General features: G+C 50.6%; 3 protein-coding genes and 1 long non-coding RNA gene across 8 annotated transcripts in view; 1 reads left to right on the top strand and 3 right to left on the bottom strand.

Moving 5' to 3' along the window:
- The first annotated feature begins 78 nt into the window (after window positions 1-78).
- LOC128080625 (uncharacterized) lies at window positions 79-7923 on the top strand. 2 transcript variants are annotated; one of them, XR_008206812.1, is made up of 3 exons: window positions 79-3527; window positions 5805-6353; window positions 6998-7923. It is a non-coding gene; the product is annotated as an uncharacterized LOC128080625 (long non-coding RNA). The 2 variants fall into 2 exon arrangements; XR_008206811.1 differs by having other exon boundaries at window positions 6905-7923.
- Window positions 7924-7929: 6 nt separating this feature from the next.
- Window positions 7930-9995, bottom strand: LOC128080617 (sulfotransferase 1B1-like). 2 transcript variants are annotated; one of them, XM_052683001.1, is made up of 8 exons: window positions 9877-9995; window positions 9315-9463; window positions 9000-9128; window positions 8819-8916; window positions 8600-8726; window positions 8427-8521; window positions 8175-8355; window positions 7930-8102 (listed from the first exon to the last, which is right to left on the bottom strand). In XM_052683001.1, the coding sequence occupies exons 2-8, from the start codon at window positions 9460-9462 to the stop codon at window positions 7990-7992; spliced, it is 891 nt and encodes a 296-aa protein (XP_052538961.1). In that variant the 5' UTR covers window position 9463; window positions 9877-9995; the 3' UTR covers window positions 7930-7989. The 2 variants fall into 2 exon arrangements, with proteins under 2 accessions (XP_052538961.1, XP_052538962.1); XM_052683002.1 differs by lacking the exon at window positions 9877-9995 and having other exon boundaries at window positions 9000-9205; window positions 9315-9421.
- A 216-nt stretch (window positions 9996-10211) lies between these two features.
- Window positions 10212-12537, bottom strand: LOC128080620 (sulfotransferase 1B1). 2 transcript variants are annotated; one of them, XM_052683006.1, is made up of 8 exons: window positions 12416-12537; window positions 11664-11812; window positions 11416-11544; window positions 11200-11297; window positions 10961-11087; window positions 10783-10877; window positions 10531-10711; window positions 10212-10458 (listed from the first exon to the last, which is right to left on the bottom strand). In XM_052683006.1, exons 2-8 carry the CDS (start codon window positions 11800-11802, stop codon window positions 10346-10348), a joined length of 882 nt encoding a protein of 293 aa, XP_052538966.1. In that variant the 5' UTR covers window positions 11803-11812; window positions 12416-12537; the 3' UTR covers window positions 10212-10345. The 2 variants fall into 2 exon arrangements, with proteins under 2 accessions (XP_052538966.1, XP_052538965.1); XM_052683005.1 differs by lacking the exon at window positions 11664-11812 and having other exon boundaries at window positions 12416-12536.
- A 738-nt stretch (window positions 12538-13275) lies between these two features.
- LOC128080619 (sulfotransferase 1 family member D1-like) overlaps window positions 13276-16086 on the bottom strand; it is a 948073-nt gene continuing 945262 nt past the window's right edge. The window contains exons 1-7 of one of the 2 annotated variants that reach the window (XM_052683003.1): window positions 14753-14999; window positions 14523-14648; window positions 14345-14442; window positions 14121-14247; window positions 13930-14024; window positions 13646-13826; window positions 13276-13525 (exon numbers count right to left, since the gene is read on the bottom strand). In XM_052683003.1, the coding sequence (XP_052538963.1) occupies window positions 13413-13525; window positions 13646-13826; window positions 13930-14024; window positions 14121-14247; window positions 14345-14442; window positions 14523-14648; window positions 14753-14897 (885 nt within the window). In that variant the 5' untranslated portion in view covers window positions 14898-14999 and the 3' untranslated portion in view covers window positions 13276-13412. Of the gene's footprint in view, window positions 13526-13645; window positions 13827-13929; window positions 14025-14120; window positions 14248-14344; window positions 14443-14522; window positions 14649-14752; window positions 15000-16086 lie in introns of those variants that run through there. The other variant, XM_052683004.1, reaches the window with a different exon arrangement.

The raw sequence follows: 16086 nt of genomic DNA, 5'->3' as shown, positions 1-16086 counted from the left end.
GCCAAGGTAGCTGGTGCGAAATCCCGTCATGGATAACAACATGTTTTCCTGGGGAAAAGGTGACTGGAACCAGTTGGCTCCATCTGGCGGCCAGTGACCTGATGAAGGTTGAAGAGGTTTCCTCTGAAGCAATGCAGAGAACCGCGAACTCAGCCCTGTGGGGGTTGGCTTTCTGAGCTGTCCTGGCTTTTATGCCTATCTAGCTATCATCTGTGTTATTTTTGGTACAAGAGGTGACTTTGTCATTCCTCTGGCAGCTCCAGTGGCAAATGATGTTCAGAGAAATGTTCACCCACTTGTGCATCTTTTTGCCTTGTGAAGCCACTGAGCATCTGTTTGCAGTATGCTTAGCATGGTGATCCAGGGTTGCAGCTGGCAAGCTGATCTCCGTGTAGATGAGATGATGTGGTAAAGCAAGCAACTTCTGTGTCAGAATAAGGCTGTCCTCACATGAACTTTCCTCCTCCACAGCTGTCCTGAAAGGAGACTGGAGCTGCAAGTTGATGGCCATGGGGCTGTCCTGTCTGCCAGCAGGTCCCAGTATTATGCTGTAAGTAGAACCAGAAGCTCTGGTAAGCTGCTTTATTTACAGCTCTACTTCTGATTTCCAGGTAAGAAATGATGTGTGACTTCTTCACTGTGCCAGAAATAATCATTGTGGTCCTACCTATTTTTGTTTTCCCAATCATGTCATTGGGCAGAGCATTTTCTGTGCATCCTGTGCTGTCAAGAGCACCCTTTCCAGCTTGCAGGGGAAGTGAAAGTGGTGGTCAGGCCCTAAGAAGCTGAGCTGAGGCTCCTGTCTACTGCACACATGACAAGAGCTTTCTGTGCTTGTGGAGTCCTGCAGCATACAGGCATATTGCATCCTGAGAAGTGAGACTTGGAGGTCCCCTGTTACACAGGGTTGGTGTGAGCTCAGTAAACATGTCATGTTGACTGCGTACTTACCCAAGCACATTTTTCTATATATTTGCTCAGAAGAGTCCAAAACAAAAGCCTTTGAGGAAGGCTTGTTATTTTTACTGTTCCCTTGTAGGTGGAAGGTCCGTTTGCACAAAACAAGTTGTATTTAGAAAGGATTGGTTTTCTTTATCAGTGATGTAAGTGAAGTCTATTGCAAAAGCACAGTGCACCTCAGTTGTTATTGAGGGTCAAGGCAGGCTTGTAGCTCACCTAGTTGTGATGCTTTGCCCCAGGAAAGCAGTTCTGTTGTGTGCTTTCAGTGTGAGCATGGGAGGGGAAGAAGTATGAGCTGAGCTCTCCATGCTGACAGCGCACTGTGCTGGGAAAGTTTCTTAAGACTCTACATTAGAATTAATTATGGCAAATCCCTCAGTTGGAATGCCTGCAGATTCCTGTCTTCACACAGTACCATGCCAGCATGGCATCCTGACAGGGGTGGGTGCAGTTGATACGAATGTTCTTGACTTGGGCAGTTTGGCGAATGTTGACTTAAGACTGTAAGGATTGCCTGGATAGATTGAAGCAGGATCTCCAGAAAAATGCGGCTTCTGTTTTGTAGATGATATTAATTATTTTGGTCTCAGAAATCACTCTGGCCTGCTGTTTCAGACAGCCATTACATGCTGTATATAAAAGGTCAAAGAATCACAGAATCGTTAAGGTTGGAAAAGACTTCTAAGATCATGCAGTCCAACCTCCAGCCCACCCCCACCATGCCCACTAACCATGTCCCTCAGTGCCACATCTCTGTGTTTCTTGAACACCTCCAGGTTCAATGACTGTACCACCTCCCTGGGCAGCCTGTGCCCATGTCTCACCACTCTTTCTAATAAGAAATTTTTCCCAATATCCAACCTGAACCTCAACTGCCTGACTCTTTTCACTGGTGGCTTACCCACTTTTCCACATATTGACAACAATGAAAAATTTGTTGGTGGCCGTGTGTTGATTGCTTCCCCCTCCAGGCCTTCCCTTTGCCACCCTCTATGCTCCCAGCTCTGTAGCTCACAGTATGGGAAGCTGAGTAATAAGAAGCTATGTAGCAACAGCTTACCTAAGATCTTGCTGTAGTAGATGTCCCATTCTCCCCAGTAGCTCTGGAAAATGTAGTCTTGCAAGTGATAAGACAGGATATTCTTAATTCTCTCGCCAAAGGACATGTGGTCAGTGAGTTCAGACAGGGCCGCAGGTGTGTAGGATGGTGGGGCTGGGATTTTGCCACAGTGCCTCTCAACAGTTGAGGCTGGAGAGAAGCGCAGGGAGTACATGAAGGGCAGTGCCAGCTTGAGAGCTACGAGGTCCCCGCAGAGAGTAACTGGGTCTGACAGTAGCAGGTCATAGTCAGAGCCCTGTAGATGAGCCATCAGCTCCTGGTTAGTCAGCACTGCATCGCACATCTGCCGGTTGACCTGGTGCCAGCTTTTAGACAGTTTCCCCAGCTCTCTGTAAAACTGCCAGAAGGTCGAGGCTGTTGGCCTGTTGTTCAGCCACAGTGCCACAATCTCCTCAATCAGGTTTGCAATGGTGTCTTTCTTGAAGGGCACGTTAAAAACCTCAAATTTCTCAGTGGTTTCAGCCTTTGGCTGAATGAAGAGGGAAGCATTGGACACCAGGATGGTGACACTGTGCCCACGGCGGATGAGCTCCCGAATAACCGTCTTCACGTTTAGCCAGTGGCTGCCCTCCGTTGGCCAGACCAGCACATTCCCACAGAAGACAGGTGCTACCAGAGCCACATAGAAAGCAAGAAGCTGGAGGCATTTCTTGGAGCTGGTGGCTTTTGTGGCCATGGCAGAATTGAGGACTAGATAGCCTGGCAGCTTTCTCTTCCAGCTGGGAGCACTCCACCTCTGTGTTGTCTGTGAGAGTCTGCTGCTGCTTGAGCAGGGCCTTTCAAACCTATGTGGTCTCTAAAACAAAGACAGGAAAGGATGCTTGGTGATTTGCTTTTCCCTTTCTGTTTTCTACCATTAACCTCCCCCTGACGGTACTCCTTTCCCTAGATAGGGGTGGCAGCAGTCCCAGCGCTGTCAGAAGTCCCTGCTTCCCTCAGACCTGTTCATTTGCACAATAATTTAATTCTTTGTTTATTGTACTTTTTTAGTTTCTCCCTAAAGGGATAAAATCCTTACTGAGGACATGAAAGCAAATAATAGGGATTTTCTTCCACTATATAGGTGCTATATTAGTCATTAACTGCTGGTAGATATGTAACTATGACAAAATAAGTGGTATCTCTGTAAACACTGAAGGAATATTGAAATTTGCTGAAGAATGCACAGCCATATCTGACTTGAAGCCTGTTTTCAATTGCAAAAGCCATGATGCCTGCATACTTTAATGTTTCTACCTTTTATGGTACAAATTACGTATGCAAAATATATTTTTTTACTCTTTGTTCCCAGAATATGCACAGGGTTCTGCTGAGCCAACACCAGCTGTGCTGCAGGAACTGTGTGCATGAAGGTGTGTCCAGACTTGGGGCAAGAGCCCAGGGCTACACAAGCCAGATGGACACCTGTGATGGGACTAACAGGAAAAAAGTGATGTTCCAGGCATCAGTAAGCCATCTCAACCCTTTTACACTGTTTAAGTAATACAAATCATGGCAGTTCTGGTGCTGAACGGTCATTGCTGCTGTCTGGGGCACATCAGCACTATGACATTGGTAATATTGTAGGCTTGGTTTGGGTATCTAATGATGGGTCTGACTACCTTCTAGCTGCCAGAAGTGTTTCTTGAGTTGGAACCTGAGCATATTCTGGGCTGTCTCTCTTTTGGAAATGTAAGCACTATGTCTTGAAAGGAGCTTTTAATCACTAGGAATCAAAATGGGACAGAACATGGTATGCTCAATCTAACATGGTTCAGCAAGTTGAAAGAAGCAATGCCATGCAGCAAATCTCTTACCTAGAAGAGCCTTCCAAGGTGCAAAATCATCATTGTGCTCTGGTTCATACGGTGCAATGTGCTGTGCTGGTTTGCTTCTGTGTGTTGCAGCTCACCTGCTCTGAGCCTGGGCAGCTCTGGCAAGGCTTGGCACTGGGCAGGACTTTAAATAAGTTTCACCCTGAACATGTATTTTCAATAGGAGGGAGTAATACAATATGGGATGATCATAAGGAGGCATGTCTTCCAGGATTATTCATTGCTTTGTTGTGCTTTGGTAATCTAATAGTTTGGATGGTCTTCTCTGTGCTAGGGAATATTGTGATGTTGCTACAGAGCCAGATTCTCAGAAGGATTTGCATCCTGTAGGTCAGAGATAAGGTTTCTGAGGCTAAAAATATTTTTTGCTCCCATTAAGGTCCTAGCTGTTATAAAAAAAAAATTGGTTGCTATATAATAGACTCACTTACAAACTGGAACAAAGAGTATCTTGTGCTTTGTTTGCAAAGCTTTTCAAGAGTTGCATGTTAGCCTTGCTGTTAAGTACTGCGAGTGGCATTTGGTTCCAAAAGTTGAGGTAAATGTTACTAACTGGTAACTATACAAATCTGAAGATACATCTCTATATTTATCTTAAATTTTGGCTGTAATACATAAACTTTCTAAACCCTCTGTTTGGGGCAATTATACCAGCATGCAGCATGTTGTGACAGTAATTGGCTTCACCTCCAGCAGTTTCTCTGCAATTGTAGAATCAGATAATGGCTTGGATCAGAAGGGACCTTAAAGCCCATCCAGTTCCAACTCTCTGCTGTGGGCTGGTTGCTACCCACCAGATCAGGCTGCCCAGGGCCCCATTCAGCCTGGCCCAGGGATGTACATCCACAGGCTCTCTGTGCCAGTGCCTCAACACCTTCACAGCGAAGAGTGTTTTCCTTACATCTGATCTCTGTCTACCATCCTTTAGTTTAAAACCATTACTCCTTGCAGGTGGAATCTTGTGAGTGGAGCAGAAGATAACAATAGCCTCCCTCGCTCTGCTGGCCATACTTCTTCTGATGCAGCCCAGCATGTGGTTGGCTTTCCAGGCTGCAAGTGCACACAGGGCTGCTCTCAATCCACTCATTCCTCATCTGTACTGATGCTTGGAGTTGCAAACTCAGTTGAGAATCATAGAATCATACAATATCCTGAGTTGGAAGTGGTCTGCAAGGCTCGCTGAGTCAAACCCCTGGCTCCACACAGGACCACTCAAAACCCAAACTCCATGTCTGAGAGTGTTCCCCAAATATTCCCTGAACTCCAGCAGCCTGGGGCTGTGCCCGCTCCCTGGGCAGCCTGTTCCATGTCCACTGGTGCAAAGCCTTTCCCTAAACACTCTCGTGGCCCTGCCCTGACACAGCTCCATGCCGTTCCCTCAGGTCCTGTCGCTGTCACAGAGAGCAGAGCTCAGCGCTGCCCCTCCACTCCCTGTGAGGAGCTGTAGCTGCCATGAGGTCTCCCCTCAGCTTCCTCTGCTCTGGGCTGAGCAAACCCAGGGACCTCATTCAATCCTCATATGTCTTGCACTCTATACCTTTACCATCTTCAAAACCCCCAGTAACAAATTCCTCTGTAGAAGCCAAGAGCTATTGCCAGAGGAATCAGAGGGTTAAAGCCTTCCTTTAAGGGTAGGATTTGAGAGGACATATTTTAAAGGTGGTGCTCACATTACTCTTAATGCAGAAAAGATAAGCCTTAAGAGGATTTGAGGATGAAATCCAGCAAACAAAAGAAAAGTAAGCTGAAGAAAATGAATGGTATTACATGCCTGCACTTTTACATATCTAGCATTACTCAGCATAATGGCTGCAGAAACTGATGCAACTTCTGGTCTCTGATAGCTGTAGGTTACTCAAGTTTAATGACATAAAGGTTAGGGCATCCAGCCTCATGTTTTTCACACACAGGTACAAAAACATCTTCCACATCTTCCCAAATGTGACAGCAAGTAAGCCTCGATGACCACCGGCACCTCAAAAATTCAGCACCAGAGCTGAGAAGGGAGGCATTTGCCCTGAGAAGCACCGAATCACATCATGTTTCCTATGTGTTATTTCCAGAAAGCAGTCTTGGAGCTAAACAGAAGCTTGGAAGTCTTGAATTGGTAAAAGACAAGTATTTCAAAGGGAGGGCAATGTGTGGGTGGAGAAGACTGAGGTTGTTTGGAGGTTGTTTCATCCCCAAGTGTGGGATGAGATGGGAACTTAGATTGAGGAACACATGCTGTCCACAGTAGAAAACTGATGCCCTTGCAATCCCCACGTGTAAGAGGGAAACTCCAGCAACAGGTGATGAGCTGAGACCTGTGCCATAATGCCATTTCTCAGCCAGCTTGTGACTTTATCTCAGCATTGCAAGAGAACAAAATGTACCTCTGCTTACAATATTTCCTTGTTCAGTTTCAGATTTTTAATTCTCTCCACTGCTGCTCGGATACTGCATGGACACCTTTGCATGTAAGTATACAGACAGTGGGATAGCTCACGCTTGGGCCTTTCCAGTCTGCAAGGGAAAAAAAAAACAAACAACATAACAAAATGAGAAAGGATCCAGGCCAAGCTTTGTGTACAGTCAGTGCTTCATCTTGTCAGGAGAGACTGATGTCAGCCCTCCTGCAGGACTGTTATGCTCCACGGGCACCACCAGATCTGCAAATGGGAGAGTGTAGGTATGGTGGAAGCCATCCAGTGCCTTTTCAGCCCTGTCTGTGTCAGAGTTTTCCCTGAGCAAGGTCAGCTCAGAGGTGATTGATTTTAGTGCGTGAAGTTTGGACTCAGCAGGGAGTTGTCCCACAGAGCAATCAGGAAAAGACCAGGCTGTCATGGGCTCTGGCAACGAGTGTGCAGCAGCCATTGCTTTGAGCTATGCAGGAATTTACTTACATTTCATAATGCATTTATATTTTAGTAGCTCCACAGAGAATGAAAAACAAATGAGATCTCTGCTAAATTTTGACCGAATTCACCAATTGTACCTATCTTTGATTCCATGCTTTATCCATCTGCAGGCTTTGTAGTCTAAGAAAGCAATCTGGAGGCAGAGCAGAGCCCACCTCGAATTACAAAAGGGATAATTTTTTTTTCTGCTGATGTGGGTGCAGCGTGCCACTTGAGAAGCAAGAGGAAGGGAAGAGGAGGGAATGTTGCAAGACCTGGCTTTGTATCAACACAGGCATGCAAAGGCTTTGTAGAGGACAGGAAGTGCCTGGAACAAATTAAAACCAAGTAATTTGCATGCGCGTTGGAGCAGTCTGGCAAAAGCAGTGGTGCTTTCTGGAAGCAGCGGGAGCAGAAGTGAAAGGAAATTCCTGCAGCTAGTCGTCATGTTGTGGTGCTGAGGGGCTGCGAGAGGGGCTGCCAGGAGCAATCCAGCGTTCATACAGATTGCTTCAGCGTAGAAATACATGGCCAGGGGGTGATGGCCTGAGGAACACCCATGGAATGCCAGAGAATGGGGTGAGATGAATGTGAATGGAAGACTGGTGGTTGTGTTGGTGCAAGAAATAAGGGGCGTAAAAACAAAACAAGCAACACCCAGCAAAACCAGAATGTCATTATTGAATGCCTTGGATCACTTCACCTGCATCTGAGAAAGAAATCACACCTTCAGAGAGATTCCTTCAGAAACAGCAGTAGTGGATGTTCCAGGTCTCCGAAAGTAAACAGGACTACAGCTCTCTCTCGGCAGTGCTAGGGATGCTTTTGGCCCCATTCCACTTACCATGCTTCTTTCCCATGGCTCAGCTGCTGTGTGACCTCAGGGGGAGCTTGTCATCAGCACCTGCTGATGGATATATGAGGATGGAGATGGTGGACACTGGACCACTGTGTGCAGTGTGGCAGCAGAGATGTGCACAGGAGACAGAAAACATATTTGTTTCCCATGTGTTGGAAGCACATCTCTGACTTATTTATTCCTCCCCCCAAAAAGCTGTGTGTGTGCACAGCTAGATGTGTGTCCTAATGGATGATGCTCAACATAGTGATGCAGCTGCTATCAAATGAGTGTGAAATGATGCTGGGGAGACAGTGGGAAGGCAGAATTAAAACTCTTTTATTTTTGCAAAAGCAGAAATCTGAAGGTGTGTGAGACTCAGATTTCTGTGCGGAAGCACAGGTCGGTGCCCATCATCTTCTGCGCATAGTACTGGTCAAAGTGCGCATTCTGGGCCACGGTGAAATGGTTCTTCCAGTCACCGGTGATGCCTGGGGGGATGAGAAGGGAGTGAGTGGGGCCAGAGGATCCAGGGAGTCTGGGAACCCACTAAGGTTGCTTACCTTTGCGCATGAAGGGAGAGATGCTATGGTCCATGAGGTGGGAGGGCACAATGCTGTAGTTGGTGCTGGGATTGTCCCGCATGGCCTCAAAGGATGTGTGACGGGCAATGGCCTCCAGTGCCACCTCTGTCAGCTCCCGCCCCAGGAACTGGGCCACCTTAACAATCTCGCGGCAGAGATCCTGAGGCAAGGGCTGGTGCTCAGCCCCAGTACCACCAAGCCTCAGCCCCACCATCAGCTCCAGCCCCTCACCTCCTTCATGTCCTCATAGAAGAGGTAGAGGATGGGGTGCTCCTGCCGGCGCTCCCAGTAGCCCCGCACGTGGTCGAACCAAGAACCATAGGCCACTGTGTGGGGAAAGCAACCATGAGGGTGCATGGCAGCACCCTCAGTGTCCCCGTGTGCTCCCATGGGTTCCCCCCCACCTTTGCCGGCCATGAACGCCTCCAGGTACTGGTCCCATGTTCCTGGGTGTTGGTCCAACTTGTTCATCAGGTCAAAGTAGTAGAAGGAGACGGCCACATCCTTGGCATTGCGACCCACATAGATTATCTGTGGAAGAGGCTGGTGACAGCACCTGGTTCTCCAGTGGTGAGGCTCTGAACACTACATACAGTGCTGAGAAGACTGAAGTTGAGGGCTACCTTGCAACCATTGTCCCAGAAGGATTTGGGCAGGATATGTGCAGGCAAGTGGCTCTTGACCACACGGGGTGAGTGCATGGTAGCTAGCACCTCTGTTCCTGGGGACCACAAAGGATTTTCCTGTGTGCCTTTGGGCACAGCCCCTGGTGGGGTGCCCCCAGATGAGCCCTTCCCCCCCTACCTGCTGGCATCTCCCCAGGGGCAGCAAATTCCAACATAGGTACCCGTTTGGTGATTGCATCCCGTTTGCACTTCTCAGGATCGCCACCTTGCAGGATCATGTCCACAATCTCACTGACCCAGGTGGTGCCTGGAGAAATTGGCCCATTGGGGAAGGTATTGAAGAGACTCTCAGCACCACCAAAGTCCCCAGACTCCAAATGAGTACTGTGGGATGAAAGGAAAGTCCACATGCGCCTTCCCAAGATAGCAGGTCCTGGCCGTGCCACATGTTTGACCCCAGGACCACCACACTGCTGGGATTTGGTCTGCTCACCAGACTTGGGGAACGTGGCCACCACAATGTCTTCAGGGCGGCTCTGGAAGTTGTCCACCCGTTCCCAGTTTGGGGCAAAGGCGCATACCATGGGGATGCCATGCACCATGCTCCAGGGCTGGCGCAGGTATCTGTCCACCGTAGCCATCCTGATGGGGACAATGGAGGACTTATGGGAGGCAGCTGCTTGGGGGAGCAGCCTAGGACCCCCTTGTCCTCCTGGCCTGTGGGTACCAGTCTTCATGCACAGCTGGAGAGTTGCAGCCTCTAGAACAGTGAGTGGAGCCCCAAAGGTGTCCTGGGTAGTAGAAGCACCACCCCGAGCACCACTCCTCTCCTCCTATCTAGGGAGGGAAGCATGGAGACAAGGCCTGGGAACATCCTGCAGCAGCTGCCATCCATGGAGGAGGCTTTGGGGTGCTGTATGCACCCCTGCAGAGCCCAAACCCCATGCCTTGTCATGCCAGGGGCTGGGTCCCATAAGTCTTTGAGCAGCCCCGCCCACTTGGCCCCATGAGGCACCTACAGTTCCAAGGGGCTGAGTATAGGCAGGAGGCCTCACCTGGCAGTGTGCGCTCTGCACAAGGATGGTGACAGCGGGAGAGCAACAGGATGGTGACACCGGGGGGGTGGCACAGGCAAGGTAGCAGCAGAGGACAGGGAGGCTCAGGTCCAGCGGAAGCTCTGGAATAGAAGTGAGGAGGACAGAGTGTGTGTGGGAGGAAATGTTTGTCAGCAGTCTACATACAAGGAAGGAGGAGCAAGCGCCAGGGAAGTTCGGAGTTCATGAGTACTGAACTCGGTGGCCCCAGTCTGGTGAATGATCATAGGTGTGTCAGGGATGAGGCAAGCACAGGGATGAGGCAAGCACAGCGATGCAGCAGCCAGCACACAGAGTGGGCTCAGCAAGGACACTTTATTTCTCTCTAGCAGCACCAAGAAAGAGGAAAGAGCACATGGTGTTGCTCAGGTGGTCCCGTGGGCGTGGGTGGATGATACAAGGCTGTGGAATTAAGACAGGAGAAGGAATCTCAGATGTGTGTGCGAAAGCACAGGTCGGTGCCCGCCATCTTCTGCGCATAGTACTGGTCAAAGTGCGCACTCTGGGCCACGGTGAAGTGGTTCTTCCAGTCACCGGTGATGCCTGGGAGGGTGAGAAGGGAGTGAGCGGGGCCAGAGGAGATGAGGGGCCTGGGAGCCCTCTGTGGCTGCTCACCTTTGCGCATGAAGGGGGAGACCCTCTGGTCCAAGATCTGGGAGGGCATAACGCTGTAGTTGGTGCTGGGATTGTCCCGCATGGCCTCAAAGGATGTGTGACGGGCAATGGCCTCCAGTGCCACCTCCGTCAGCTCCCGCCCCAGGAACTGGGCCACCTTGGCAATCTCCCGGCAGGGATCCTGAGGCAAGGGCTGGTGCTCAACCCCAGTACCACCAAGCCTCAGCCCCACCATCAGCCCCAGCCCCTCACCTCCTTCATGTCCTCATAGAAGAGGTAGAGGATGGGGTGCTCCTGCCGGCGCTCCCAGTAGCCCCGCACGTGGTCGAACCAAGAACCATAGGCCACTGTGTGGGGAGAGTGGCCATGGACGTCACCACATGGCAGCACCCTCAGCATCCCCATATGCTCCTATGGGTCCCCCCCCCACCTTTGCCGGCCATGAAAGCCTCCAGGTACTGGTCCCATGTCCCTGGGTGAGGGTGCAGCTGGTTCATCAGGTCAAAGTGGTAGTAGGAGACAGCCACGTCCTTGGCATTGCGGCCCACATAGATCATCTGCAGAGGAGCTGGTGTTGGTGGCACATGGGGATTTGCAAGGTGCTAGTAGGGCTGGTCATACCCTTAGTTTGCAGAGTCCCTCCTGTTATGTCCTCTCCAACTTTGTTACCTTGCAGCCTTTGTCCCAGAAGGTTTGGGGTAAGATGGCAGCTGGGATGTGAGTCTTGATTATACGAGGGGATGGCATGTCCTCCAGCTGCTCTGTGCCTACAAAAAGCACTCCTACTACTAGCAGGATACACCTGAAAACCACAACCTGCTCCCACTCTTTTTAGCCAGTGTGGCCCCTCCAACCTGGGGGTAACCTTTGCCCATAGCCCACTACCTGCTGGCATCTGCCCGGGGGCAGCAAACTCCAGCATGGGCACCCGGTTGACAATGGCATCCCGCTTGCACTTCTTGGGGTCACCACCTTGAAGGATCATGTCCACGATCTCGCTGATCCATGTGGTGCCTGGGATGGAAGGGACATGGTTCTGGCTGGTGCTGTTCCTGCCCTAACTCATCACAGGCACTCAAATGCATCTTGAATCTTCCCATGCAAGGCCCCTCTGCCATGCTGAGGCTGCTCACCAGACTTGGGGAAGGTGGCCACCACGATGTCATCAGGGCGGCTCTGGAAGTTATCCACTCTCTCCCAGTTCTGAGCAAAGGCAGTAACCATGGGGATGGCATGCACAGTGCTCCAGGGCTGGCGCAGATAGGCATCCATTGTGCCAATTCTGATGGGGACAAGGGACACAGGATAGCAGTGTGGTCATCACAGGGCCACCTCATCCCTGTTCAGGCCCTGAAATTCCTGCTGAGCTCAGTGGCCATAGAAGGAAACCCTGTCTGGTGTGCTGGTGTCCTGGGAAGTGGCACCTGCCTCCTGTGAGGTATATTGGGAACCCCTGAATTTTGCTGCCAAAGGTGGGGAAAAAGAGGGTGCTAAGAGGGGAAAAAGCCCATTATCCTGCCTGGCATCAGCTTTTGGGGCAGCAGAAGAAGAGTTTTGAGAAAAGTGAGTGCTGCCCCTTGGGCAAAGGGCAGGTCCTGAAGGATAACTTGTCCTTTTCCTTGTGTTGGTGTGGGTGGCATGACACACCGATGCATCTGGCAAACCAAAGACCTGGATCTGTCTCTAGACCCCTTTTGTGATCGTAGAGATTCCCAAACCCATTTCTTAGGGCCTGCACCACCCCACAAAGCTAGCCTTGCAGAGATCAACCAGCAAATGGCTAGCCAACACTCTGCAGCTGGCAGGGAAATCAGATTTCCCCCTCCTGAGCCCCTCTGGCCTTGAGGCTTAGCGTTTCAGAGGCTGGTTGGGGGCTGCTCATTACCTGCTGCTGTTTGACGCGAAGAGTAGGGATGCTCTGCCAGCAGACACGGGGGGCTTTGTTTTCCTTTCCCCACACAGAAGATGGAGGCGCGGGGAGGTGCTTGGGAATGGGGACGTCACTGGGGGAGGGAAAGGGCGTGCAGGGTCTGGAGCCGAAGGCGGGTTGAGGGGTGAGTCCAGCACCTATGATGAGCCGAGCTCAGCACCCAATCCTAAATGGAGCTGGGGAAGGGCGACACTTGCATGGGGCTCACTGCTATGACACAGCACTTAGGCTCGTGCCCAGAAGGAGGGTCTAAAGTTTACACAATTGCAAAAGTGCAGTGCCAGCAGCAGCCAGAGCACTGCTGGGAAAAGAATTTAAGGGAGACGCACTGTGCTGGGAGGGAGGTTGCATATCTTTTTGGCAAAGCCAGCAGCTGGAGACACGTGGAGATGTTCCTCAGTACCGAAATTCACTATTTTGGAAACTCAAAAAAACAAAGCTGGAAATGGCATAGATGTGAGATTTGAGGCTCCAGAGCAAAATCCCTGATGGCAAAGGGATGGAGAGCAGGTTACCCCAGTGATGCCTGAGCAGAAGCATTGCAACTGTGGGTTAGCAGGGATGATCCCATGTCACTATGCCAGTGAATGGGTGCTGGAGTTGAGTGGGGCACGAGGTGTTTCCTCTTGCCTTTGCCCTGCTAAACTGAGGCTGGTAAAATAGCAATGGATATTTCTGCCCTGCTACTGCCCACTCTGCAAAGCAATCTGCAGCAATTCAGAGGCATAAACACGCCTAGGCAAAGAGGTACTGTGGGGCAGTGGGTACCTTCTGGCTGCTTTGGGGTTTTTCCACTCACAGAGCAATTGTTGAGCTTCTTGGCAATATTCTGTTTATTGCAATTTATTACAGTAATAAAAACGAATGGTAGTGTGCCCCAGTCTGGCACTGCTGCAGCAGGAATCCAGTGCCTGCTCCCCACTGGTTGCCGAGCCCCCACAATGTGCACCCCTCATGCCTCCATCTGGAAGCAGAGATCCGAGCCTGCCATGTGCTGCTGGTAGTGCCGGTCAAAGCACTCATTCTGAGCCACAGTGAAGTGATTCGCCCAGTCGCCGCACATGCCTGAGGGGGTAGGAAAGCATGTGAGGCAAAACCTGCCCCTCCAAATATCTGCGTCCACAGATGAGGGCTGCAGTGTGGCCTGGGGATTCCACTCACCAGACACCACAAGCCAAAACCCACCTTTCCGCATGAATGGGGAGAGGCTGTGGTCCATCAGTGTAGTGGGCATTGTCTCATAGTTGCTGGTAGGGTTCTTCTTCATCTCCTTGAAGGAGGTGTGATGGAGGATCCTTGCCACCATCTCGTCTGCCACCTCCTTGTCCAGGAACTGCAGGATTTTCTGAACCTCTCCCCATGGGTCCTGAGGAGCAGCAGGAGTGGGGATGCTTGCTGCTGGCACTCCCTCAGAAATCGCTTGGGGCAGCAGGGGTAGGCTCCACACCCTCCCTCCAGATTATCCTCACCTTCTTCATATCCTCATAGAAGAGGTAGAGAAGCCGCTTCTCGTGCCTCTTCTCCCACCAGCCCTTCACATGCTTGTACCAGGACCCATAGGCCACTGCAGGATGTGGGTAGGGTTAGCTGAAAAATGGCACAGCAAAGGATGCCCTCCTCACTGGCATTTATCAGGGGAGTCTAGGAATTCAGCCCCTACCTTTCCCATCCATGAATGCCTGCAGGAACTCGCTCAGTGTGCCAGGATCAGGGTGGATCTTGGCCATCTGGTAGAAGTAGTAGTAGGAGACTACGACGTCCTTGGCATTGCGAGCCATATAGATCACCTGGAATGAGCCAAGGCTGTGACTGGGGGGGCAGCAGTGGTGTCCCCTCACTAGTGCCCCAAAGGGAGAGAGACTGAGAGCTGCTTCGATACATTACCTTGCAGTCCTTCTCCTGGAAGGAGGCCGGGAGGAGGTGAACTGGCAGGTGGGTCTTCACCAACCGTGGGGATGGGGTTTTCTCCAGCTGTTCAACACCTGCAGGATGGAGGATCAGTACCCTGACCCCACACCCGCTCCAGCACCGCTCCTTCCCTGCACAGCCCTCAGATGCTCACCGCTCAGTATCCCAGGGATCTTCATCTCCAGGAAGGGCACCCTGTTATAGATCGCATCCCGCTGACACTTCTCCAAGTTGCCATCATGGTAGATTGCATCCAGGATCTCACTCAGCCATGTTGTGCCTGCAGCCCATGGGTAAGCATTACAGGGGCCAGCAGTGTAGGAGCTGTGAACTACCCAGCTGTGCCCCATCTTTCTCCTCCCCATCTCCCCTAGAGCCACTTACCAGACTTAGGGTAGGTAGCGATGAGCAGGTCATCGTGTTGGGCTTGGAAGGCCTCCACCTGTGGCCAGCCTGCCACAAAGGATTTGTAGAGTGGGATGTCATGAAGGCGGCCCAGCTCTTGCCTAAGTACCTCATCCTTTCCCATGCTGGCAGCCGGTGCCTACACACTGTCTGTGCCTGAGCCCAAGGGAAGGCAAAGTCCATCCCACATCACGTGTGGCCCTAAAGGGCAGTGAGAGCCTCCTTGCCTGGCCCCACTGAGCTTTTTTCTACTGAAAAAGCAGTCGATCCTTTTGGAATGAGACATGCTCAAGCATGACAAGAGTTCCTCCTGCTCCTACAGCAGCCCCACGACACAGTTCTGCTGTTGGATGGTTTCTCTTAAGTGCCAGTGGAATAGCAAAACGCTGCTCGGCAAGGGCAGGGAATGCCTGAGCCCAGCAAAACCCAAAGGGGGGGGGGTGGGGGTTAGGGTTAGGGGAGGGGGGGGAGAGACGCGGGGGGGGAGAGGGGAGCATGTCGCCCCCCAACCCCTTCGCTGGTTCGGCCTGCCAGAACCCGAACGTGCACCGCCCCGTTTAACAACGGCCGAGTGCGAACCGTCCACTCGCGCCGCCCTGCAGCGATAGGCGACCGTGTGCGCTGCGCCGCGCCCGCGAGAGGGCGCTGTGGTAGCGGATGCCGGGGCCTGTGCGGTTTTGGCCTCGTGAAATTGGCGATCTAATACATGAATTGCAGACTGCAGTGCCTGTGTTGACCTCCTCTTAATGTGTTCCAAAACAAGCAGTTTCAGAACTAAGAAGTTAAATTTAATAATACTTCTATTGTACTGTCTTTACATGATTAATAAACTCAGTACATTTCAGTGTGTTTTCTAACTTATGGGTCTGTAGCTGTTGAAACCATGAAGCATATATAGAAAATGAATATAATATGCATTTTTTTAAAATTGTGGTAATTATATAGGATGTATTTTGGATATCAGGGTGCTTTGAGTTCCAGTTAATTTGGGAATTTTATCTGTGTGATGGTGCTTCCAATAAAGATAATTTGTTTTCATACTTCTCTTTTCAGGTATCTGAAATAATATTCATACCTTATCTTAAATTGGAAAGTTGCAGAGGTACTATCAAGTAACTATGAAATAATTGCATGGGCGCTCATGTGCATATATAAAAAAGTCTGTATTACCTTCTTTAAAGGAAATACAAAGCATGACATTGTATGCCACTAAAAGATTAAGATGTATTAAGAGTTGAATTCAAGTTCTTTGAATTAATGAGCTGATTGAAGCAGAACAAATCTCACAAGCTTTACAGCTGAAAGGCCAACTT

Source organism: Tympanuchus pallidicinctus, unplaced genomic scaffold (genome assembly GCF_026119805.1).
Source record: "Tympanuchus pallidicinctus isolate F22 unplaced genomic scaffold, pur_lepc_1.0 scaffold2, whole genome shotgun sequence".
NCBI lineage: Eukaryota > Metazoa > Chordata > Aves > Galliformes > Phasianidae > Tympanuchus > Tympanuchus pallidicinctus.
Note: the sequence above shows the minus strand (reverse complement) of the source record. Positions and strands in the feature narration are given on the sequence as shown.